The sequence below is a fragment of the Macrosteles quadrilineatus genome, unplaced genomic scaffold (assembly GCF_028750875.1).
Source record: "Macrosteles quadrilineatus isolate MER2022 unplaced genomic scaffold, UCM_ALF_1.0 Scaffold_8__2_contigs__length_117827958, whole genome shotgun sequence".
Classification (NCBI taxonomy): Eukaryota; Metazoa; Arthropoda; class Insecta; order Hemiptera; family Cicadellidae; genus Macrosteles; species Macrosteles quadrilineatus.
The window spans coordinates 84537522-84563884 of NW_026542601.1; the positions used below are offsets into that span (position 1 = coordinate 84537522).

Consider the following 26363-nt stretch of genomic DNA (forward strand, 5'->3'; position numbering starts at 1 on the left):
CAATTGTGGAGCAAACATGCAATTAGAAAATGTTGAACCTATGGACATAGGTTTTGACAATTAATTGTGATGCAAACAGGCAATTAGAAAATGTTGAACCTATGGACATAGGTTTTGACAATTGTGATGCAAACAGGCAATTTGAAAATGTTGAACCTATGGACATAGATTTTGACAATTAATTGTGGAGCAAACAGGCAATTAGAAAATGTTGAACCTATGGACATAGATTTTGACAATTGTGGAGCAAACAGGCAATTAGAAAATGTTGAACCTATGGACATAGATTTTGACAATTGTGGAGCAAACAGGCAATTAGAAAATGTTGAACCTATGGACATAGATTTTGACAATTGTGGAGCAAACATGCAATTAGAAAATGTTGAACCTATGGACATAGGTTTTGACAATTAATTGTGATGCAAACAGGCAATTAGAAAATGTTGAACCTATGGACATAGGTTTTGACAATTGTGATGCAAACAGGCAATTTGAAAATGTTGAACCTATGGACATAGATTTTGACAATTAATTGTGGAGCAAACAGGCAATTAGAAAATGTTGAACCTATGGACATAGATTTTGACAATTGTGGAGCAAACAGGCAATTAGAAAATGTTGAACCTATGGACATAGATTTTAACAATTATGGAGAAAACAGGCAATTTTCGTCCGGAGCTAGTGTTCTCGGACTTATTGATGTGAACTTTGACGTTGTCTTGCCACACTTTATTCCAATCTGCGGATTTCAGAGCCGAACCAACTTCGTTTTCAAAGGGGAAATGAATTTAACCTCTACATACAGTACCTGTGAATGTTCAAATTCAAGACTTGATTAGGAGATTTAACGAACTCCGTATTCGTGAAACAGACGTTTTTGCTGGCGAACCGATGGATGTCGATTAATGTAACCCTAATAAAAATCATTGGGTTACCATGCTAACATAGCTCAGCTGGTATACGAAACGTTGATCTTGCCATCGAATATCTCACATGTAAACCTGTTTTACAATAATTGCTTGCATGTGTGTTACTGGTTCTACAATTGACTATATTGGTCAATGACTAACTGACATGATCTATTACATGCATTACATGCATGATGTTTAATGATCTAATAAATATATCAATATGTTCTACACTCTACAATATCTTTGAAATTTCACGAAACATTTGTGTTTCAGAAATAGAACTACACTTCTATTTTATGTCACTGATGTATTGGTAATTATTTTCAACGACTGTGAAAATTAAATTAATTTGAAGAGCTCCAAACAAACAAATTCTTTTATCAAAGTTCTGTAAGTGGAGTAAATACCATGGACTTTATAAATCAATACAACATACGTATAAAAGTTGTTATGAAGTGAATTTCAATATATATATATATAACCTGAAGATGTATTATTTGTTATGATTTAATTTAATTTAAAGTTAATTTCAACTTCATGTATATATGAACCGTGGATATATATAACCGTGGATATATATAACCGTGGATATATATAACCGTGGATATATATAACCGTGGGTATATATAACCGTGGATATATATAACCGTGGATATATATAACCGTGGGTATATATAACCGTGGATATATATAACCAGAAGATTTATTATTTGTTACGATTTAATTCAGAAGGCATAAGCAGATGCTTACCAAACAATATACCATGATTAGATTGAAGGTTGATTCTGCGACGACGATTTTTTTTATCGCAGCAACTAAAAATGGCAACTGGAGGCCGTGCCCTAACCTATTTCATGTTATAATAAAAATCATGTGATTTGACATTTCAATGCAGTAATGTCAAATGCGTGTAAGTATTCCACACTGGTTTAAAAATTAAATAGACAACATTCTGTAGAACCATGTTGCACTCTTGCAGATTTAGTTTTCTTAATTTTTAACTGTGTTGTAAATTGTGACAACTCTGTAACGAATCTTCAATGACGTCAACATCCCGTTTTAAATGTCTAAGCGATGAAATGGAAAGTAAAAGAGGGAAGAATCCGACAACAATGAAGAGATGTCACCGTGTCGGTGACAATCAGCTGATTTGTCACATCAGGTGACGTCACCGGCTGACGCAACGTCTCCCTGTCCTCACTCAGTATCAGGGCAGCAGAGACTCTCAGGTCCCACCAAGTTTATGAAGTGGTTCAGTGGCGGGAGTTTATTAAACCTTGATTAAACCTAGCTATGGGAGATAATGGCCAATAATTTGCACGCCACCGTCTTGAGTGTTTAAAGCCTATTCAGCTACAGTTTACATAATTTATGAACACTTTGTAAATTATAAGAAAAAGAAGATGCTTTTCACTTTATATCTATGTCCCAGTAACTGGTAGACAACCTCACCATTTAACATTTTATTCCGGTTGACATTTTCATTATCAAAGGTACTCTTGTCCATTCCGTGAAACACTGAGAAATAAGGACATTAATGCGTTACCAACAGACATACACACAAAAATACAGAATTTAATTAAGGAATTTGCTACGCTTTAAGCATAACAAAGTACATATAAAATTAGTATTTGAAATCGTTGTTAATGTCATCAAAATTTATCGTAACAATTTATATTTGCTTATACACAAAGAATCTCTGGTTCCTGACCTGGATGATGCCTAGTTATTTAATTTTATTTACAGTTACACTATTACACTATATTATTGCAATTGTGAATAATTAAATCCCTTATATGAGAAAAACGTTTTTAATCTCACTTGGTTGGGATTTGCTTTCAAAACGTGATCGAAAATTGTTACAGTATTTGTAAACAACATTTGTAAACATATCAATGACAGCTATTGCTACACACCATAAAGCTTTCTATAGACTTTTCATTAGGCCTACAAAATTCCTATGGCTATTAAGTTAGCCCACATTGAACTCAAAGTCATTTCTTTCTTAATAAAAATAATTCCTAATTTGTGTTTTATTTCTGTCTAATAAGGTAAGTCTTTGTCTTAATCTTATAATTATGAATTATTCTAAGAATAAATAGATTTGGTAAGTTACAATATATAATTTATTAATGAAATACAAAAGATAAGTTATTGGTTGAATTAGCTACAGGGTAAGTTAACAATGATGGTAAATTTTCAAAATGGTGGGGTTCCAAAGTGGATGAAAAGATTCTCTAGGCTTAGGCCTATATTGGGTTGGTTTCTTCTTAAGTACTAATTAATATTCAAATAGATGACCTCTTAATCTCAGGGAGGGGTGGTCGTGCCGGTTCGAATGATATATTAGGCTTCTTTAAAATGCAAATAATTTAATTTAGTTATTGTTCTGAAATAAGTTAAGCTAGGTTCATGATGCTATTAATATAGGCTAATAATGTTAATGTCCAAAGAAAGATTCCAAATGGTTTCACTGAATTTAATGAAATAAAATAGAATTTGAAGATTAAATTTTGAATAAAAGTTCAATTTGAAATATGTATACATCTTGATGAGTTGAGTTAATTGGGCCTAGTAGGCTATCTATCTATATATTAATAGGCAAGCATGTTTCTTTAAAACCTTTTTTCTCAGCTCGTGTGCATCGTAGGGAAAATCTACGCATACCGTTGGAAAGCTATTTTCCTGTAGGTGTGCAGAATCCCTTTATAAATTTAAATAGGCTCAAAGATAAGCACAAAAAATAAGTTTAAAAGTTGTAAAAAATTAACATGGATCTTATGCGTTGCTATGCTGGTTACGAAATAACAACGAAATATAAACAGAAAATCAAAACAAATGGAGGAAACTCCAATCACATGTTTTATTTACAGTGTGGGGTGAAAATAGTTAAGTGAGTACATTACATATTTTTGGTCGAGTTTCGACCACTGGACGACCTCTCGTACTGATTAAATGTCCAATGAAGATTAAATTTGTCCTTAGTTAAATAAGATGGATGATGGTTACCAAATTTGGAGTGTCTGTCTTCTTATAAATTTGTACTCTTCAATGCACTTGTCCAATACTTTTGGATGATGAGAAATTTAAATTTTAGGTTTTACTTTGGTATTATGAATTTTAGTTTAAATTAAACACAATTTCCAATAGAATGATGTTCACACTGTGAAGAGTTGGCAGGATCTGGGGAGAGGCAATGGTAGAAGCTCAGGAAGTCCATGTCCATTGTTGCAATGATGTACAGCTGGTTAATTTACATGAATGACACTTGCCACAGTAATTTTGATTTTCTTTGGATAATTTTGAAAAGTGATACTATATTTAAGATGTTATTATTATATTGCAATTTTCTTACAATTCTATATTATTCTAAATAAATGATTATTGTTGGTTTTTGATGAGTACTTAATAGGTATGGAGAGAATTTGCATAAATATTATATTGTAACATAAAATAGGATGATGTTTCTGTGGGGTGATGGGATATTATATAACATTGAACAAAATTGGATAAAATACTTAACACATTAACAAGAGGAACAAATTAAATAACTGATAACACATTATCAGGGGCATTAACAGACATGAGAGAAAATATACAAAATAAAAGAGAAATTAATGTTAATGATGAATGAATGACATGTAATATTACACTATAAAAAAATTATCTTGATCCGAACAGCTGTTCGTTATTTCATAGATGATTATGTGATAAAAATTGGACTAATACTTAAAAAAAAAATCGCACAAAACTGCATTTTTGAACGTCCGTAATTTTATTTACAAAGTAGTGAGGCCATATTTTAATGGCTAAAGACACTCTCACCAATCCAGTGAATACATTAAATGACTTGGATCTTGATAGGTCCTCTCGTTTTCATCGCGAAGATAGCGTAAAATGTCATCTTGAGTGTTACAGACAGACAGACAGAAATAGAGAGGGTGCGTACACAAAGAACGCCGGTTGCCGGCGCCGGCAAACCGGCAGCTTGCTCCTCGTGCTTATAAGCACGGCAAAAGCTTGAAGCCGTACATAAAGAAAGCTGGTAACAAGCGCGACAAGTCAGTTAACTTTGAGCAGTGTCAAAGATGTCTTCGTCTAGTGATGATGTGTTTTTGGCGGAGAGTGTTCATGTAAAATTATTGCAAAGGAGGAAAGTCGGTGTTCATGTTATTAATAGACATAGGAAGAAACTTGGTGAAAACCATCACTTGTTTCCGCAACTAAAAGGTGACCCACAACGGTTCTGGTTCTACACATACATGAGAATGGAGCTAGCGACTTTCGATTACATATTAAGAAACATTGAAGGACGTTTGGTTAAAAAATCGCCTTCTTTTGATAAACTTTGGAAATTAAATCATCTGTATCAACCATCGCGCTATGACACCCACCAACTGCACAGTACAGAGACCACTCGCGGACTGAGCCGGTTGCCGGAACCGGCTTATAAGAATGTTCTCTTCATACTTGTTTGCCGGTTGACGCCGGCAGCTCGCGCTTGTTGCGCTTTTTTGAGCCGGCACCGGCGTTTACTGTGTACGGGCACACTTGAAACCATGTTAAGTTCTTCTCGAGCCGGGACGCGCTTACAGCGGCCGGTTTGCCGGCGCCGGCAACCGGCGTTCTTTGTGTACGCACCCTAAGGGTACGTCCACAATGCACGCTGGTATAAGCAGGAAGTCAGATTCAGATTTTCGGTGCCGAGTGTCTGACTCAGATGAGGTGGCCATAATGCAAGCAGGTTGTCAGCCGGACCTGTCTGTGTTGAGACCTATTTAAGGGATACTTTACATTGATACATACCTATTATATACATATTTATACATATTTTATACATATTATTAACTTCTTGCTGACGACAATTTTTTTTTAATATTTAAGAATGAGATTGAACACCTTCTTAAAAATGAGCACAAGCTTGCCAAAAACTGGGGAAAATATCACAAAACCTTGAAATAGCATGTCCCGTTGAAGTAGGCCTAACTAAATTTATTTCCGTAAGTTAAATTACTTATTTTGTAAAAATTCAATATTACAAACAATTTAATTCAATCAGCAGATAAATTTAAGTTACAATGTTACTATATTTGTTAAAAATTATGCACTTTGATGCGCTTATTGCAATTTGCTGGAACGTGTTGAACGTTTGATAGCAATTTGTCGATATCCATGGTTAATGTAATGAAAAACTTATACACTCAATACAAAAACAAAAATCAACAGTCAGATATAAGCAGGTTGTCTGAAACCAGAATGAACAATTCATTCCGGTAAAAATCTGAGTCAGACTACCTGCGCGCAGAAAATCGGCGCGCAGGTGCACTATGGCCGCTTACGTTTACTAGCATGGGATGATAAGCGCGCCGAGTCTGACTTCATCGGCGCCGACAGTCTGACTCAGAAAACCAGCGTGCATTGTGGACGTACCCTAAGACTTGTTTCTGCTTCTTTAATGTATAAAACATAAAAATAACCTTAAAATATATAATTCTGAGCAATGTACAGACAAAACTCTAATTTTAGCGAATTTCCCATATAGGGAATAAGCTATTATCGTAGTACTCATGGTAAGACCTGGACGCGGGACCGATTTTTTTTTTCGTTTTGAGGTCCCTAGAGGCCAAAAACACCATCCGTTCAAATTCATATATATATATATATTTATATAGATATGTACATGGATGTTAAGTGGACAAAATTTATATACAAAGCTGTTAGGAGGACAATTGCTGTCCTCTTATTAATAAGAAGACAGTCCTCTTAACATCCTTGTATATAACATTTTGTGTCCTCATAACAGCCTTGTGTATGGCAAAAGAGGCATACCAATACACTTGTAGGAGAATGAATTTCCCAACTAAATCCCATACATTTTAAATGGGTCTGTCTCCTAAACAGCCGTGTGTATAAATTCCAAATATGTGTCCTCATAACGGATTTGTGCTTACCAAACTATCCTGTGTTTTTATAAACAAATTGTTGTATTTAATATTTTATCTAATTAACTATACAGCACGATGTGTAACTCACTCACTGATCAGGTTTACAAATGTTTGGGCACTTCTAGACGGGCTAGGAAGTAGAAATTTGGCACGATGACAGGTCTCTGCCCCAAACCATGAGGAAAATTCAGAAAAGTGACAATTTCGCATTTTAACATCCCCCCACAAAAAGCATGTGTTTCTTGAAACGTCTGTTGCGGCACGTATTAAAATTTTACAATTATTTTTACGCTGCATTATTGTTTCTGATCAAAAGCTGGAACCGACGTAGTAGGCCTGTATATTAACCGCTTTGCCGTACCTCTTACCGTTTCCGAGACCACTCTTACCGTTACAACCTGGGGACCGAGCTTTGCTCGAAGGAAGTCATTAGTATACTCTGAGAGCAGTGTTTTGTCACTGCCGTTCATCCAAATCAAATTTTGCAGTATATTTGTAATATGTTAAACATTACCTGAGGACAGATGAAAACCTCTTTGGTTTGTATTAGGTTTGTTTATAATCAGGTATATATAGCTGTATATATTTTGTTTTTTTAATTAACTATGGGATAGTGTTTGAGATTATGAGAAAACACAAGTGACTCGAACGGAGAGTACTAACTATTCTTTTGTTGATGTTACGGTAACTATTTTCGTTTGTTATTTTGTTCCCAAATTAGTAACCCATAAGGCTCACTGTTAGAGAGTTCTGTCTTTCAAGTTCATTATTTTACGAAATTAGATTTTTCTTGGTAGTTTTAACTGCATAAAACACGTTTTTAGGCCAGAAATATATTATTTACAGCTTTGGAAGGAAATCGTCAAAGATATTGTTAGAGTTATCTATACAGGGTTATCTATGCAAGTTAAAAAAAAAAAAAAACTGTATGAATAAAATTAGAGTGTTGTCTGTACATTGCTCAGAAATATATATTTTTTTGTTACTTTTACGTTATACAGTAGAGAAGCCGAAAGTCTTATCTCAATTTTTTCTGCCTGTCTGTCTGTCTTCCGTCTGTCACAGCCCAAGAGCCATTTTACGTGGCCTTCTCCTGAAAAACAAGAGTACCTATCTAGATCCGAATCATTTTAATGTATTCACTGGATTGGCGAGAGTGTCTTTAGCTATTAAAATATGGCCTCGTTACTTTGTAAATAAACTTACGGACGTTTAGAAACCCAATTTAGTGCAATTTTTCTCAAGTTTTCTCCCAATGTTTATCACATAATCATCTATGAAATATAGCGAACAGCTGTTTGGATCAAGATTATTTTTCTCTAGTTGTCACTGATATGTTTACATTGAATGTTGTTTACAGATACCGCAATCATTTCCGATCACATTTCAAAAGAAAATCCAAACCAAGTTGGATTAAACCCGTTTTTCCTGAGGTTTTTCCTTACATAACGGATTTAATTAATCACAAGTGCGAACATTTTGTAGGGTAATAGTAAACGAATACAGAGATTCTTTGTGCACTTCAATGGTGGTTGTGTAAAGTGACAACTGCAGTGGGTGATTGTAACAGAGGTTTTCGGATTATGCTCAAATCGCTTTTCCAATGTGTCTTCTCAACGCTATGTGCTGCTCGCTGGACCATACAGCCAATAGACCAATTGCCAATCTCTTTTGGGTTCGTAGGCCTAAACAATTATTCATAATTTGGTAGCGCATATTACTCAGTGTTCCGTACGGACAGGACAAGAACACCTTTGATAGTGAAGAGAGCACAAATTATATTATAATTAATTATGAGAGCACAAATTATAAAACTTATATATTGTTGTAGCACAAAATGAGCACTAAATCATGACACCATTTTCAACCGATTTGCTCAATGTGGCGGGGCGGATGACGTCATCACCAGCAGCAGTTTTTCCTAATTTACTCGGTCGTTTTTAGAGCACAAATTATAAAAACTATATATTGTTGTAGCACAAAATGAGCAATAAATTTCTATGTATAATACATTGTTAATTCCTTTGGTGGCGGGCTGAACGTGAAGTTAGCCCCGCCAACAGTTTTTATAATTTTTTGTGTGTTATTGTTGAGCACAATTTTTTTATATATATACCTTTGGGAAGCACAAATTCAGCACTAAATTATGGACATGTTTTTATAATTTGTGCTCATTATGGTGGGGCCAACTTCACGCGGGTCCCCGTGTGAATCGATAATGTCTCTAGCCATAAGATCAGTAAAAATTACTGGCTAGAGACATTATCGATCATAGTTGTTTTAACCATTATGAATCAGCATTGTTTGGTGTAGGGTTTGAGACAATTGTTTTTAAATTTCAACACAAAAATGTTTTTTTATAAATAGTTATTTTGTCCTTACTTTTACGTCTACAGCCTAAATGGTATATTTTCGATAGTTTGAAAATACCAAAATCGGATTCCTCCAATTTGCAATCCGTTTTGCATTTTCATATTTGTTTTTTTAAATATTGGAAATTTAAGTAAGATAATTTTAATATTTCATCAAGAAAGCCTGAGAAACAAAAACGGATTGTGGCATTGAGTTCAGCATAAAAAAGTAGTTCAAAATGATGGGTCACAACACCACCTTCATATTTAAATTAGTTTATCACATTTCAAAATGGCAGATCCAAGATGACGGCAGGAAAAAATATATCCGTCATAACCAAGTGATAATAGGTCGACAATGAATGGTGTTGTATACTCATCTTTATCTAGCACTATTTTGAGATTATGGTCTTAGTTTGTAAATGCACAATGTTAAAATGGGGTAAAAATAAAGTTATAAAAAGTCCTCATAACTTTCATAACGGATCAAGATTTTTAGAAACTAATTGCGGCATTGTAATCAGCGTAAAATTCTAGTTTGAAATAATGGGTCACAACCCAACCTTTACATTTGAAAAAAAACTTTGTATCCAAAGCATTATATCCAATATCCAAGATTGCGCCCAAAAATGTATACCCAGTCAAAACGAAGTACTTACTACACTACAATGATCTGATGTGGTCCGAAGTTAATATCTTAAGAAATGTAGAAAAAGGTAGGGCGGGGGAACTAATTTAAAACTCACCCTGTATTATTAAAAACATTTGGGTTTTCTTTTCCGAGTTTGTTTGGCTCTTCTACCCGACCGATTTTCATTATTTAGGTCTCAAATTGAAGGTATGCACGCACAGATTTCACATCAAGTATCAGCATATATATATATCTACAGTCCTACTCGGCTTATACGTAAACGAAATTTGCTCCCCATGTATTTCTTATGGGAGTACAATTTGGTTTTTCTTTTCCGAGTTAGTTTAGCTCTTCTACCCGACCGATTTTCATGATTTAGGTCTCAAATTGAAGGTATGCACGCACAGATTTCCCATCAAGCATCGGCATATATCTATCTACAGTCCCACTCGGCTTATACGTAGGCGAAATTTGCTCCCCATGTATTTCTTAAGGGAGTTAAACCTGGTTTTCTTTTCCGGGTTCGTTTGGCTCTTCTACCCGACCGATTTTCATGATCGAGGCCTCAAATTGAAGGTAAGCACAAACAAACTTCCTGTCAAGCACCGGCATATATTTTTCTTCAGTCTCACTCTGCTTATATGTAAACGAAATTTGCTCGTAAAAGTTTAATTATTTTTTGGATATGATATTTATTTTAACGCTGCGGAGCAGCATGGGTCCTCTAGTTAGTTTATAAATCTTGTGGGGTTTTTAAGAACAGAACTACATGTTTTAATGCGAACAAAGTTTATGTGTTTACATGGTAATACATACAGCTCTTTAAATAACTAGGTGAAACCCGTAGAAATCGACGGTTATTTTCAAGGCTTACGGTAATTCATCTACGGAAAGTTATAGGTGTAGTGGAATATACTTGAAGTAGCTGCTTAAATAGTATTTACTCTCTATGCCTTTTTTTACAGCCGAAATGTCGTGTTATTTTCAATCATGTTAACAACCCAGTGGGCCACGGTCCGTAATATAGGCCACTGCAAATAATTGTTCAAGATAGGTACCATTTTAGGCTAGGTTTCTGTCTTTGGATGTTATTAGACACGATAAGAGCACAATAAACTTCTTCTACAGATAAATAATCTGCTGGAGAAATATATGCCAAATTATAAATGTTACAATGCGAGTTCAAGCATTTTGTAACTATATGGGTAAGTTGCTTAGTATTTTTAGGCTGCTGCTCAGTGCACTTTCAGAATATATTTTTTTGAGATATTTAAATGGTTTTTGTTGCTGAGTAGCGCTAGTAAACAAGCACAACCCATTTCGTTATTCTAATAGCATTCAAAGGCTCTCTTTCAAATTCTTATTTATATACATATCTATATTATGTGTTCCCTATGCTGAATGAATACTTCGGTGTAACCTGTCTGAAAAGTCTGTAGTAAACTGCAGATTTACAGCTTAATGACTTTCTAAATCGTGCACATATTTCTATATTAATATTGTAAAATGTTTTATCCAGTTGCAGTAAACTACTATTAATTTAACAAAATATGGACCTCAAATGGGCAACGTGCCCTTCTGCACTTGTATTACTTTGTAGCCTATTGTATTACACATTCGAATATTTTTCCAATGATTGAAAACGTATATGACAATAATCTCATGAACCTATGATGATGTGTAGAATAAAACGATAAAATATAGGCAAAAGTGGTGAAAAAGGCAGACAAAAACCCGTACAACAGAATTAGATAGTTCAATAAAAAATTATTGTAGGAGTTCTGTGATAAAAGGAATTTCCACTGATTTCGTAATGGAACGTTATATTGCAAAATATGACATGATACAGAAGAAAATCAATTTTAAAATCAGAAAATAACATTGTAAATACTTATTCTGGACAACTCAGTAACTCCCAATAAATGTGTGTTGTTTAAAATACAATTTTAAAATTAACAGCTGTTTTATCAAAAAGTATTATCTACATGACTAAAATGTAAACAAATCTGTGGAGGGATCTTTAAAGGCTTCTGGGGCAGAGCCCTAAGCGAATTTACTTCGTTTTTCTTATGATAACTCATCTACAGACCAAGACCTTTCTTTGGACACCTCAACCAAGTTTCTACGCCCAGCCGTTCTCTCAAATTAGTGGAGACAAAGTTTCCAATTAAATATTTCGATTCCCCCATGTTAATCTTATGGGAGAAATCGAACTTTGATGGAAGATCCTGCCCAAACTAATAAAGATATCAAAAAACGAAAAATACTTTGCAAAATTACAGATTAGGGCAATTCTTTTGACACTTTAATCATCAAAATCGGTCCAAAAATGAGGGAGGAGTTCTGTTAACAAAAATCGGCTTAGCGTATTATTTATATAGATAGATAGTGTCTTAGTTAATATTTTTTTATGTGATTGGTTTACTTGAGAAAAACTGAATTTTTAATGTTAGCTTTTATAAAAAAAGTGATGAATTAAATTGAATGAAAACCATACACGTTAACAAAATTTACATATCATCCATACGCAGGTTTCCTTCAATAATTGTGTATTTTATGATGTGTTTGAAATGCCGCCAAGTAGCAAATAGTTCCATCTTGTCGAGATCAACAAGGATACAGAAAACATCAATATATATATATAACGCTAAGCCGATTTTTGTGAACAAAACTCCTCCCTCATTTTTGAACCGATTTTGATGATTAAGGTGCCAAAAAAATTACCCTGATTTGTAGATTTGTAAAATGGTTTTCATATTTTGAAATCTTTATTAGTTTGGGCAGGATCTTCCGTCAAAGTCGGGGTTTCTCCTATAAGATTAACATGGGGGAATCTAAACATTTAATTGGAAACTTTGTCCCCACTAATTTGAGAGAACGGCTGGGCGTAGAAACTTGGTAGAGGTGTTCAAAAAAAGGTATCGGTCTGTAGAAGAGCCATCAACAGAAAAACGAAGTAAATTCCCTTAGGGCTCTGCCCTAAAATCCTTTAAAGTTTCCTTCCCAGATTTGTTTACATTATCGTCATATGGATAATTGTTCACTACTTTTTAATGAAGCAACTGTTAATATTTAAATTGCATTTTAAACAACACTACTGAGTTTGTCAAAAAGAAGTATTTGCAATGTAATTTTCTGATTTTAAAATTTATTTTGTTCTGCATCATCTCATGTTTTGCAATATAACGTTCAATTACGAAATCATTGGAAAACCTTAATATTACAGAAACTCTTAAAATGATTTCTTATCGAATTATATTATATCTATTGTACGGGTTGGTGTCTGCCTTTTTGACCACTTTTGCCGATATTTTGTCATATTATTCAAGACAGATAGGTTCATGAGATCATTTCCATACATGTTTTCAATTATTAAAAAAGATTTTGATTGTGTAATACAATACAAAATAATACAAGTGCAGAAGGGCACGTTGCCCATATGAGCCGTGTTCATATTTTGTTTAAATTGATAGTGGTTTACAGCAACTGGATTAATATTTTAATAATTTTTATATAGACATGTGTGTATGATTTAGAAAGTCATTAATCTGCAAAATTGCAATTTATTGCAGACTTTTTAGAGGTGTTACTTCCATGTATTCTTTCAGCTTAGTGAAAACAGAGTAGAGCCTTTGAATGTTATTAAACTAACGAAAAGGGTTGTACATGTTTACTAGCGCTACTCAGCAACAAAACCCATTTAATTTATCTCTAAAAGAAATATCTCAAAATGCACCGGTAACTTATCCAGATAGTAACATAAACAAAATGTCCAAAATTGATACTACAAAAAAGTTCAGGCCAGAGCCATTTTAATACGCTTGGATTGTGACACTTATTAATTTGATTTATATTTCTCTTAACCAAAAAAAGATCTGCAGAAGAAGTCCATTGTGCTCTTATCGTGTCTAATAATATCCAAACACAGAAAACTTGCCTAAAATTAAAATAGTACCTATATCTTGAAAGATGTTTTGCAGTGGCCTATTACGGACCGGGGCCCACTTTGTTTGGCCTTAAGTGAGATTTGTGAAAATAACACTACACTTTGAATGTAAAACAAATTTCACAAAGAGTAATAATTACCATTTAAGCAGTTACTGTAATGACAGAAAGGTCGTGTTCCTTTTGAACTAGATATCCTAATCATTTCTAAGATACGTTGATTAACAACAATGCATGTAAACGTCACTATTTACGTAACAATTTACAGTATTTGCTTTCTGAAAATGCAGCATTGCTTTGTCATTTACATTATTTGTTGCCAATGAAGCCGCATGGCCATAAGAACGAGGTCCCTCATTTCGAGAATAAAAGACAGCATCACTACAAGTATATTCCACTACACCTAACATTCCGAGGATATATTATATTGGGCACTTTATGTAATTGATAAGGCTGAGACAACTGACATCCGCATGTCATGGAATCAATGTTATGCTAAAATTGCTAAATTTAGAGGGTTATTCATTGGCACAGAAGTACGGTATGATGACAGACGTGACGAAGGAAAAATAAAACTTTCACAACTTTAGGTTGGACCTCCCTTTGAAATGAGAACGTGCCTTCTCAACAAACATATATTTTCTAAAAAAAACACACACACACACAGATTTAATCTGCATAACACTGATGAAATCGCAGAAGTGTGTACCACAAAAGATCCACCAATACGGTTTTAATGCTATTTAAAGGTTCTTCCAAAAGCATTCTTTATATTATATTCATAAAAAAGAAGATAAACCAGTTAACATAGTGATGTATAGTTTTAAACATGTGTTCATTAATTGATTGTTTATGTTTACCAATTTTGTAAATAGAATGGATTGAATAAAATAATGTACCTATCTTTTGATTTGAATCTTATTATTATACAATAAATGGCGACGAGGATGACGGAAATAGGAAATATAAAGAAGTTGAGATCAGTTGCAAAAAGGCAAATTTCCAAAGCATTTAAACTAATTGTAGAAAATAAATCAACTGATGCAGAGATAGAGGTGAGGTTAGACAGTTTAAGATCGTATTGGAAACAATTTGAAGATGCACAAACCAAAATTGAACTAGCCACTGAAGACGAAGAACAAGATGATCTAGCCTCGTACAGAAGTGAGACAGAAGAAATGTACATTGTTTTAGAAGCAGTTTTGAGAAATGAAAAGACACGACACAATAATACAGAGCCTACAGCAGCACATACGCTTAACAAGGAACCAAGCACAACATCAAACATTAGTTTTGTTCCATACGATGAAGAAGAATCTTTTAGGAATTTCATTAAAAGATTTGAAAATTTTCTTGTACTTAAAGATGTAAATGAATAGAAAACAAAGCTTTGTAGTTTACTACATGCACTTTCACCTAAACTACATGAACGTCTTCTAGACATAGTTGCCCCTGATGACCCTTACAAGATGAACTATGAAAATGTTGTTACTGTTTTAAAAGACCATTTGGAACCATTACCAAGTGTATTAACATTACAACATCGCTTTGTGTGTAGAGTACAACAACCGAATGAGTCAATCATTGAATTCGCTATGGAATTGAAGAAACTGTCCAAAGATTGTCAGTTTAACTGTGATTGTGGAAAGTCAGTAACTGATATGTTATTACGCATGCAATTGGTAAGAGGACTTCACGACCATGATATTAAAGGACAACTTTTACAGAAGAAAATTGTAACTACTTTTAAGGAAGCACTTGAACTTGCAACATCACTGGAAGCTTCGAGAACTGAAAGCAGCATGATGACTGCTCAAACAGCACCACCAGCAGTTCCAGTGCTCAAGGTTGTAGAGAATCAGACAAGAAAATGGGACAGATGCTCTGGGAATAAGAACGCTGTACAGGCAACAAACAAAGACCAATATTCTCCTTCCCGTTCAAAGTTTTCAGGTCTACAAGGACGGTGTTATCGGTGTGGAGATAAAGACCATAGAGCAAATACATGTAAGTTTATAAATGAATTTTGCAATTTATGTAACAAAGTAGGGCATATTGCAAAGGTATGTAAGGGAGGACCAAGAAAACAACGAATTGACCAACTAAAGGACAGAGAGGCTGAAAAACAGGTAGATCATACTACCTACGATTCTTATAAACTTCAAGTAAATAACAGTGATAAGTTCATTATGAAAATAGAAATTGAAGGAAACCCATTATCTATGGAACTTGATACAGGAGCAGCGCTATCTTCAATCTCAGTTGAGGACTATAAGAGATTAGATATCAATAAGAGAATGTTCAAATCACATGTACAGCTTCGCACATATACAGGTGAAATCATACAAACTAAGGGCGTAGTATATGTTAGGTTTCAGTACAAAGAAAAGATTTACTTCGGAAAACTATTTATTATCGACCAAGATGTTGAACCAATATTTGGTAGAGACTGGATAAGAGAAGTCAATTTAGAAATTGGTGATATTAGAATGTTGAATCAAAACTCATCTGAGTTGGCACAAGTTCTTGACAGTTATTCAGATATATTCAGTAAGGAAATTGGTTGCATTCCAAATGAAAAAGGACACCTGAATCTAAAAGAAGGCTGTGGTCCAATATTTGTGAAGCCGAGGCAAGTGCCCTATGCTATTAAACAAAAGGTGGAAGAAGAACTCGATCGACTGGAAAAAGCTGGTATTATTACAAAGATTGAAAACTCAGAATGGGGTACGCCAATTGTGCCAGTAGTAAAACCTAATGGTTCGGTACGAATATGTGCAGATTACAAGACTACGTTGAATAAAGTTATCCGTGATGAGAAGTATACAATACAAAGAATTGAGGACATCTTTGCAGAGATGAATGAAGGTAAATTTTTCTGCACACTCGATGTTAGTAATGCTTACTTACACATGCCAATGGACTCTGAAAGTGCTCTGCTACAAACAATAAGCACTCAGAAAGGTTTGTATAAAGTAAACAGGTTGATGTTTGGAGTGAAAGTAGCACCAGCACTGTGGCAAAGATTCATGGATAAGGTACTGCAAGGGACTGATGGAGTTAAGTGCTTTTTCGATGATATAATCATTCAAGGTACAGATTACAAGAGTACACTAGAGAGATTAAAAACTGTCCTAGAAAAACTTAGAGCGCATAACTTGAAATTAAATTTTGACAAATGTAAATTCTTTCAACAAAGAATAACAATACTTGGGACATACAATTGATGAAAACGGGCTGAAGAAAAACTCAGAAAAGGTCAAAGCAATTATCGAGGCAGAAAAACCTAGAAATGTGAATCAACTACGATCTTTCATTGGCATGGCCAATTACTACAACAAATTCATACCAAGACTGGCCGAAAAGCTATATCCATTGAATAAGTTACTACAGAAAGGACAGCGATTTGAATGGTCACAAGAATGTGAAAACAGCTTTATCAATGTTAAAAAGCACATAGCCAATGACAACACTCTAGCACACTACAATCCAAAACTTCCTCTAATACTCTCAACTGACGCATCTCCTTATGGATTGGGAGCAGTAATTTCCCATAAGTTTCCTGATGGGTCGGAACAACCCATAGCTTTTGCTTCCCGATCTTTATCAAAAAGTGAAAAACAGTACAGTCAAATATACAAAGAAGCTACAGCAATTTACTGGGGGGTAAAGAAATTCTTTGCTTATTGCTATGGACGAAAGTTTGTTCTTCAGACGGACCACAAACCTCTTGTTTCCATATTCCATCCATCAAAATGCTTACCGGCAATGTCAGCTACTCGTTTATTGAACTACTCACTTTTCCTTGCTGGGTTTGATTATACAATTGAGTATAGAAGAACTTCAGACCACTGTAACGCAGATTTCTCGTCTCGTTTTCCAGTTGAACAAACTCAAGATGATGAAGACTTGTATTCCAAGTTCCAAATGAATCAAATAGCAATTCTTCCTCTCACACAATGTACACTTGCAGAGCATACAAAGAAAGACCCTGTACTAGCTACAATAGTTACATCACTAGAAAATGGAGAAAATCTGGAAAAGGTTGGTTTCCGAAATAATGATTTAAGTTTACATAAAGGTTGCATCTTTAGAGGTAGTCGAGTTGTAATACCTAACACATTGCAGAAAGAAGTTCTCAAGGAACTACACATTGGGCATTTAGGCATGTCGAAAATGAAGGCCATGGCGCGAAGTTATGTATATTGGAAAAACTTGGATAATGATATTGAAAACTTGGTTAATAACTGTGACAAATGCAAACTGAAAAGAAATGAACCATCTAAATTAAACCATCACCCTTGGGAAGAACCTACAGCTCCCTGGCATCGCTTACATTTGGATTTTTGTGGACCCGTAAATGGAAATTATTTCTTCATAATTATTGACGCCCATACAAAATGGTTGGAGGTTATACATACAAAAAACACTTCTTCAGACTGGTGCATTCGAAATTTAAGTCACTTATTTTCAACTTTTGGACTGCCAGTTATTATAGTAACAGACAACGGCTCCCAATTTACGAGTGCACTTTTTCAAAGGTTTCTAAGCAATAATGGAATTTGCCATAGGACTTGTGCACCTTTTCACCCATCAAGCAATGGCCAAGCTGAACGATTTGTCCAAACTGTCAAGAGATCATTGGCTGCCATGAGTGAAGACAAGGGAGACTTGCAGCATAAAATAGATCTTCTCGTAACTCAGTTACGCAAAGCTCCAAACTCTACAGGACTCTCCGCTTATGTGTTAATGTTTGGCAGAGACATAAGAACGAAACTTAACGTGATGGCAGATAAAGTTGAATAGAATAAAAAGACTATGTCGGAACACAATCTGAAAAGAAATTTTCAGGTGGGACAGAGAGTACTGGTAAGAAATTATTCCTCAAAAGTAAAGTGGAAGGAAGGGAAAATAATTTCAAGAACAGGAAATGTTATGTTTAAAGTCAAGACAGACACTGGACTCACTTGGACTCGTCACTCAGACCAAATACTTCCCTTACGCTAAGGGGGGAGAGTTGATGTATAGTTTTAAACATGTGTTCATTAATTGCTTGTTTATGTTTACCAATTTTGTAAATAGAATGGATTGAATAAAATAATGTACCTATCTTTTGATTTGAATCTAATTATTATACAATACATAGGAACAATAACTCCTATGACGGACGAAATAAGAAATATGTTATTCATTGAATGATCAACCATATTTTGTAACTAACGCATAATAGTCATTATTGTTTTTACACCTATTTATTACCGTATTCATTAAACAATGCTAAATGCGCACGTTTTTTTGTAATTTCACTCTTTTTTCGCAGTTAGAAGAATTGTCGTAAGCCTTTAAAGCAACCGTCCATTTCGACGGGTTTTACCTAGTACTACTATAATGGTTATAGTCGTATGTTTTCTGTGACAAGGACGACTAGGAAGCACAGAAATTTTAGCCAAAACACGACGGCTTAATCTTCGTCTTCGATCACCTTCCGATTGATTATACAAATTATTAACGTGTAACACTTAGGTTATGGTTTAAACGCTTGAATAAATGCAAATGTGAATGTTAATATAACTTTTGTAACGATAATATATTTCTTGGTTTCACTTATACTCTAACCATCACATAAAGCCCTCTTATGCAGTTATTAGTAGCCAAAATGGTAGGATTCGAAACTGTAAAGGGTTGATTTCTAAGTTACATCTGAACCACCCTGTTTTAGAATAAGTTAATGACTAAACCTAAGAGGGTTTAAACTTAAAATGTAAATGCAGGTCTCCGAAAATGCCTAAAATTACATCTCCGTGTTTTTTACTCCCCTTTTTTTACGAATCAACGTGTAGCTAATCTAATTATACCAATATTTATCTTTACACAAGTGTTCTCTTCACTTAAAATTGTAGGTAAAAATAACTGTGAAGCTCGATGGTGAAGGTCAATAACAATATATTATATGGAACCCTGATGACTCCGCTCAATTTTGTGGATGCCTCTGCGAAAGCCACCTAGTTTACATTATTTTATATGGGTACCATTTGTTAAATATATTAAACATTTACATTTGTATGTCAATGCACTGTATTATAATGTCAACGTTGGCTCTAGAATAGGTGCAAAGGTTAAACTCCAAGCGCTGCCGGAGCGGCATTGCTTTATTGTTTAAGAAATGCTTATATCTTAAAAACGGTAAGAGATGCGGCAAAACGGTTAAAATTCAGGCACACTACGTGGGTATCAAGTTTTGATCAAAAACAATAATACAGCATAAAAAATCTAAAAATCTAAAAAAAAAATTAACATTATTTTATATGGGTACGCGGGTGAGTGATGCGAAAATATTTTGAGTTTAAAAATATATATTGGATGGATGGGGATTGGAAATATTTATGGGGCTGGACAGTAGTATAGAACATTTTCATAGGTATGTATAGGCAGTGATAAATATTAATATTAGACCATATCTTAATGTGACATTTTTTTACCCTTTTATGTAATTAAACTCATAATCAAGAAAAGGAAACTAAATTTAATGTTAATACCAGGCTTACTATACATGGAGCTGATGAGAGGACACTTTAAGCTTACACAAGGCTGTTAAGAGGACATAAGAATAAGAGGACGGTTAAGTGTCCTCTCAACAGCCATGCCATGTGGGAAGATGTTAAAGGGACCTTTTGCTGTCCTCTTATTATCTATTTCCCCTCTCATTTGGTGGTTGTTCTATGAAGGTTGGCAATACTGACAAATTTTACTATACCAGACGCTGTTGAGAGAACAGTCAACTGTTCTCTTATTCTGTTGTCCCCTTAACAGCCTAGTGTAAGTTTATATATATATATATATATATATATATATATATATATATATATATATATGTGTCCGTCAGCACGATAACTCAAGCAAAAATGATCCGATTTTGATGAAATTTGGTACAAACGTGTAAACCTACGTCTATTCGAACGAGTTCGCGATCCAGCATGATCGGCCCATGGGAACAGGGGTTTACGGGGGGTTTTATGGGGTAAAAATAGGTTTTTCCCATTTTTGACCCAAAAAACATAAAATTTAGCAATTTCTTTCCAAACCATTTTGTAGAGCTTAAAAAAACAAATAATTTAGTATATTGAAGCGTTATTATGCACCTAATGGTTACGGAGAAAATTCCAAAAAATTGTAAATTTAAAATTCCCATGTTATTCTTATGGAGAATAAGTAAACTGTTGTAGTTTGCTTGTTTATGAACATATTTTGATCAAATTTAGAAAATGTTTAAATCGAGAATAAATGTTATATTTTGAAGTAGACATTTCAGTGTAAATCCAATCAGTCAAATGGAAATTCGCTTAGTCTGCAGGTTTGCTGCGGCGGGGGTATTATTTATATAGATTAGCTGTTTTCATAAATTCAAAAAAATATTAGTGCTGCACCCTGTTGATAAATCTTATAACTTTTTAATGTTTTTGCATTTCATAGAACCAACTTTTTTAGTTGAAACAGCTGACTAATTTCTTTAATTCCCATTAAATATGAATACTCATAAGGTTAACATGGGGAGATACTGAGCCACTGGGGCGGAGCCCGCAAGGATTTTTGAGATAAGAATATGCATATGCTGATACTCAGTGCCTCAATTCCTATGTTTTTATCAGGTTTAGTTAAGGGTGTTTGGTCGTAAATTTTCATGTCTGATTTTTTGTTATTGTTCAATTGTAGCCTACTAAAAATTGGAGATACAAATATATAAGAAATACCCCCGCCGCAGCAAACCTGCAGACTTAGCGAATTTCCATCTGCCTGATTAGATTCAAACTAAATTGTCTCCTTAAAAATATCACATTTATTCCCTATTTAAACAGAATTAGTTTAATGAGTTCTTAGGTTTGCTGCAACAGGGAGGGTAAAAAAGTTTTTTTAATGTAAAATATTAAAAGGTACTATGGTTTAGTAAGAAATTAATGTATTTTCCAAATTTGATCAAAATATGTTCATAAACAAGCAAACTACAACAGTTGACTTATTCTCCATAAGAATAACATGGGAATTTTAAAATTACAATTTTTTTGAATTTTCTCCGTAACAATTAGGCGCATAATAACGCTTCAATATACTAAATTATTTGTTTTTTTTAAGCTCTACAAAATGGTTTAAAAAGAAATTGTGAAATTTTGTGTTTTTAGGGTCAAAAATGGGAAAAACCTATTTTTACCCCATAAAACCCCCCATAAACCCCCGTTCCCATAGTCCGATCATGCTGGTTCGCGAACTCATTCAAGTTTATCCTGCCTTACACCTTCAAACCAAATTTTATCAAAATCGGACAAAAATTACTCAAGTTATCGTGCGGATGGACACATATATATATATATATATATATAGATATATAAAAATTTGAACGAATGGTGTTTTTGGCCTCTGGGGACATCAAAATGAAAAAGTAAATCGGTCCCGGGCTTAGGTCTTACCATGAGACCTACGGTAATATCTACTTCCCTATGGGAAATTCGCTAAAAATGTTTTATTTTGAATATTAAGCGAGATATGGAGCTTGAAAGTAGTAATTTTTTCATCTTTGGTACCTATTCACAGGGAGAATGGTTAATGCGATTCTCACCAAAATTAGAATTTAGGTGTGGAAAAATAAGATAATAATAACTACCTAGCTATTTTAAATTATAATTTTTTTAAATTTTATTTTTATAAAAAATTTAAACATAATTATCATCTTTTAACGTTGAAAGAATACGTTTATCGTTGTATTCTAAAGCCCCGGTGTTAGTGTACACACTCTCAACGAGTAGTGCTCCGACATCGCAAGGCATCGAAGGTACGAATTCACAGCCCAAACGTGTTAACATATCACATGTTTTTAAACTCCAAAATACAGATTAATTTCCCCTCAAAATAAACAGCTAGTTCAAAATTTAAATTTTTTATTTTTAAAATATTTTATAAAAAATAAAAATAATATTTTTTTTAATGTATAATTTTTAATAGCTAGTGATTATTATCTTATTTTTCCACACCCGAATGCCAATTTTGGTGAGAATCGCATTAACCATTCTCCCTGTGAATTGGTACCAACGATGAAAAATGTACTACTTTCAAGCTCCATATCTCGCTTGATATTCAAAATAAATAATTTTTTCTAATATTTGTATCTCAAATTTTTAATACTATTGAACAATAACAAAAAATTTTGGCAACAACTACAATGATGACACAAAGCCTAGAAGTTTCTGGAAGATTCTTGATGGTTCGTTATTGATAACTAACTACTATGACAACAATGATGTAAACAAGTGCTGTTCAAAAAGTGTTAGCTTAATTGTTAAACAAACTCATCTCTTAATGGTGTTTAAATGGCTTACTTTTCATCGTCTACAGAATACTAACGAAATTTCTTTTTAGTTGTTGAACAATAATATATTATTTATATGTATACTGTATTTGAATATTGATAATTATAAGCTACTATACAACAGATCATTGAATCTAGTGCTAGAGTGTCAATTGTTCTAACTTATTTTGTAAATAAAAGGACTTTTTCATTCATTCATTTTAGTTGTCATGAATACAATACGTTTGATCAAAGTACATACGTTTGAATATGTCAATCAATACGTTTCCAAACATTGGCTTTACCTTGTTTATACATAAACGGTACTTAAATCTGCTATAAAACATTTGGACCGATGTGTTTTGTTCATCGATGTATATTTTGCCTTTGTGGTACTGATTCCACAAAAACAGCTTGTCCACAAGTGCGCTTTCAGAAGAATTCTTCCGTATTTCGGTTTATAGCAGAGACGAAAGCAACAATGAACACCGGTTGAGCCCGCACAGGTTCCTCCTTTGCTCACGCGAGACCAGGAGAACATAAATTTGCAGGTTCATCAACTTCAACCACATTTCAACTAATTTCACCACAATTTTTTTTTAAATTGCAGCTCAGCAATGAAAATGTTTTTTTTATCGTAGTTGGTCTTCTAGAGTTGCTCTTCTTTACTTGCCTACTATGAAATTTTACTCACGTCGGGATCGGGTTTGTGTCAGGCCAAATGTAAGTCACCTGTTTGTGAAATAGTGAAATCATCACCTTCTTAAGTGATGAAAGTGTTTGATGCAAGAGGAAATCGTATAGTTTCCAGCAACGTACAGGTTAACAGTCACTCTGCGGAGTGGATACACGTCATATTGTACTCTTTGTGTTCAGTCAGAGTCACAGACGATGTGCTAAATGATTACTTTCGATTCGAGTACTATATAAAAAAAAAAAAAAAATAGATACAATTAATTGATACAAGTACTCTTTCTACTGGTTACAAATACTGATTACTTCATGATGATTACTCTGTTTACTTATCCTTAATGAACCATTTATTACCGATTCCTTCTGTATGTAGGCTACTCTGTACTGTACTCGTCAAGTCACGTGACGACAGAGCTAGCGATTCGATTGGCTCTGTAGTACTCGGTTCCTTTATGAAGCGCTCCTATTGGCCCTAAACTACCTAGTTTCTGTCTCTGCTGTTACTCGCTACTTGTGATAGGTACTGTAGTAAGACACTCCTTGAGGTACACATGCTTAGTGATTACTTTGTACCTGATACTTTGTATTTTGAGTAACGGATACGATACTGACCAGAACTGGTTACAAAATACTGATTACCGTAGTCAGACTAGTACAGCGGGTCTCAGCGGTCACGGGGCAGGTCACATGGTGCTCCATCCGAGCACCGCGCTACCAGGAGAACAGAACACACCAGGTACCAGGAGTTGAGTTTCTTGCATCGATATATAACTAACTACTGTACTATGTTTCTTGTCGCACTATTGCAGATTTGTTGTCAAATTAGTTCCATCGTTTGAATACAGTACAACATTTTCAACTGTAACTGGAGCATGTATTTATGTTATTTTAGATAGTTAGTTATCCTCCCAATTATAATTTAATAATTGTTATACAGTATATGGTTTCATATTGGTAACGTTTAGAATGCAATTTTGTGTTTTACAGTACTTGTGCTGGGTAGGGTTTTAAGAATATCATTTATTGAATGGGTTTTTAATCAATAAAATCAAAATGGTTAGATATTTGGATCAAATAAAATCAAAATGAGTGTTCGATACTCCCTGGTGTGGGTTAACCTCCGCACTAATGAGTACTACCCTGAGAATATTAGACGGATTCGTTGATTACAAGGTAAAGATGTGGTTCGGATTCCACTATAAACTGTAGGTCCAAGTCCTTGTCAGTGACTAAGGCTTCCTTGGGTCTATCTTAGGGTATATCTTTGGGACATATTTCCTCAGTCCCAAGGAATATGTTGGCCTTTATAGTCACTGACGAGGCTCCAAGATCGCGCCACTCATCTCATCTACCTATAGGCCTACTCTCATCTTTATGTCCATCCATACTTGGCAAAATACCTTCATTCGTATAGTCAACATTTTTAAGTAAAATATTTAAGTATTTGTTGACTATAATATCTGAAGGCATATGGATGAAATTTATAGAAGTCGCATCATAACGAACGAAAGTACAATAGTGACATTGCTGAAGGCTACAAACTTTCCTTCCTATAATGATTATTCTGTCGTAGCCTATAATCCGTAGCATATTTTGTGGCGCGTTTCATATTAAAGTAGTAACGTTTTAGTGTGGTGATTTTATGTAGTTAGGCTATACCATAGATAAAAGGAGTATAGACATGTCTATACTCCTACTATACATGTCTATACTCCTTTTATCTATGGCTATACTTTTTTTGAGTCGAGATATCATAGTTTAATTTTTTAAGTTCGTTAAACAAATAATAGTAAATAGACCTGTCTGAAAACCTTTAAAATAACTTTACAGTTGCCGGACATGACATATTTTAAAACGTTCCCAGCTACTCAAGATCTACAAGAGTAGGCATACTAAAACATAAATGAGAATCGCCCAATCTTTTCGACGCTGTAGCGGGAGCTGGAGTGATAGGCGGTAACCTGGGCGGTAACGCTGCCACCGAACGCAACTGATTTTCTCCAAACCTCAAAGTTCTTCGACGGGCAAGTAAAAATGTGGGATTGAAGTTGAATATTATGTATTACGTCTCGCTTCTGTCTACATACAGTATCTGAAGCGTATGAATGGCTAAAGCAGGGATAATACAACCGAATACGGCCACCACTCCTCTTTCAACACTCCAGTTTTCGAGCATGTTTTGTTAAGAATATGAAAAATTCGACCAGACAAATACGTTTTATTTCATTTTTGTGTTTGATTCGTTGTTACTGTACCCCACTTGTTGAGACAATTTTTAATCGGTAAATGTCTGAGACGTTAACCCTTTAAAGTAAGCTATGCTGAAAATCGATGAATATAGTTAGTTATTGGTGAAATACTAGGCTATGAAGAATGACTTTTCCTTATGATGATAATATGTTTTATATTCTGTGCTCGCTGCCTCTGCTCGGTAGACCTAGACTACTCATACGCAATGTTCGTATTACAATGTATACGCAATGTACGCAATGTATAGTATTACTGAAACCCTCTGACTATTACAGTATTATATTTACTAATAGCATTTACTAT

The 26363-nt window shown here is 34.3% G+C and overlaps 1 protein-coding gene across 1 annotated transcript; it reads left to right on the top strand.

Annotated features, from left to right (window-relative positions):
• Positions 1-14730: 14730 nt before the first annotated feature.
• On the top strand, positions 14731-18589 carry LOC129000518 (uncharacterized). The gene is made up of 4 exons (XM_054427481.1): positions 14731-14947; positions 15224-16876; positions 17667-17827; positions 18419-18589. Exons 1-4 carry the CDS (start codon positions 14731-14733, stop codon positions 18587-18589), a joined length of 2202 nt encoding a protein of 733 aa, XP_054283456.1.
• The last annotated feature ends 7774 nt before the right edge of the window (positions 18590-26363 follow it).

Coding starts and splice junctions, on each gene's coding strand:
- LOC129000518 (XM_054427481.1), top strand. CDS start 14,731: ATGACGGAAATAGGAAATATAAAGAAGTTGAGATCAGTTGCAAAAAGG. Junction 14,948..15,223: donor TGATCTAGCCTCGTACAGAA/GTGAGACAGAAG, acceptor AACGTCTTCTAG/ACATAGTTGCCCCTGATGAC. Junction 17,828..18,418: donor ATGGAGAAAATCTGGAAAAG/GTTGGTTTCCGA, acceptor CAAACTGTCAAG/AGATCATTGGCTGCCATGAG.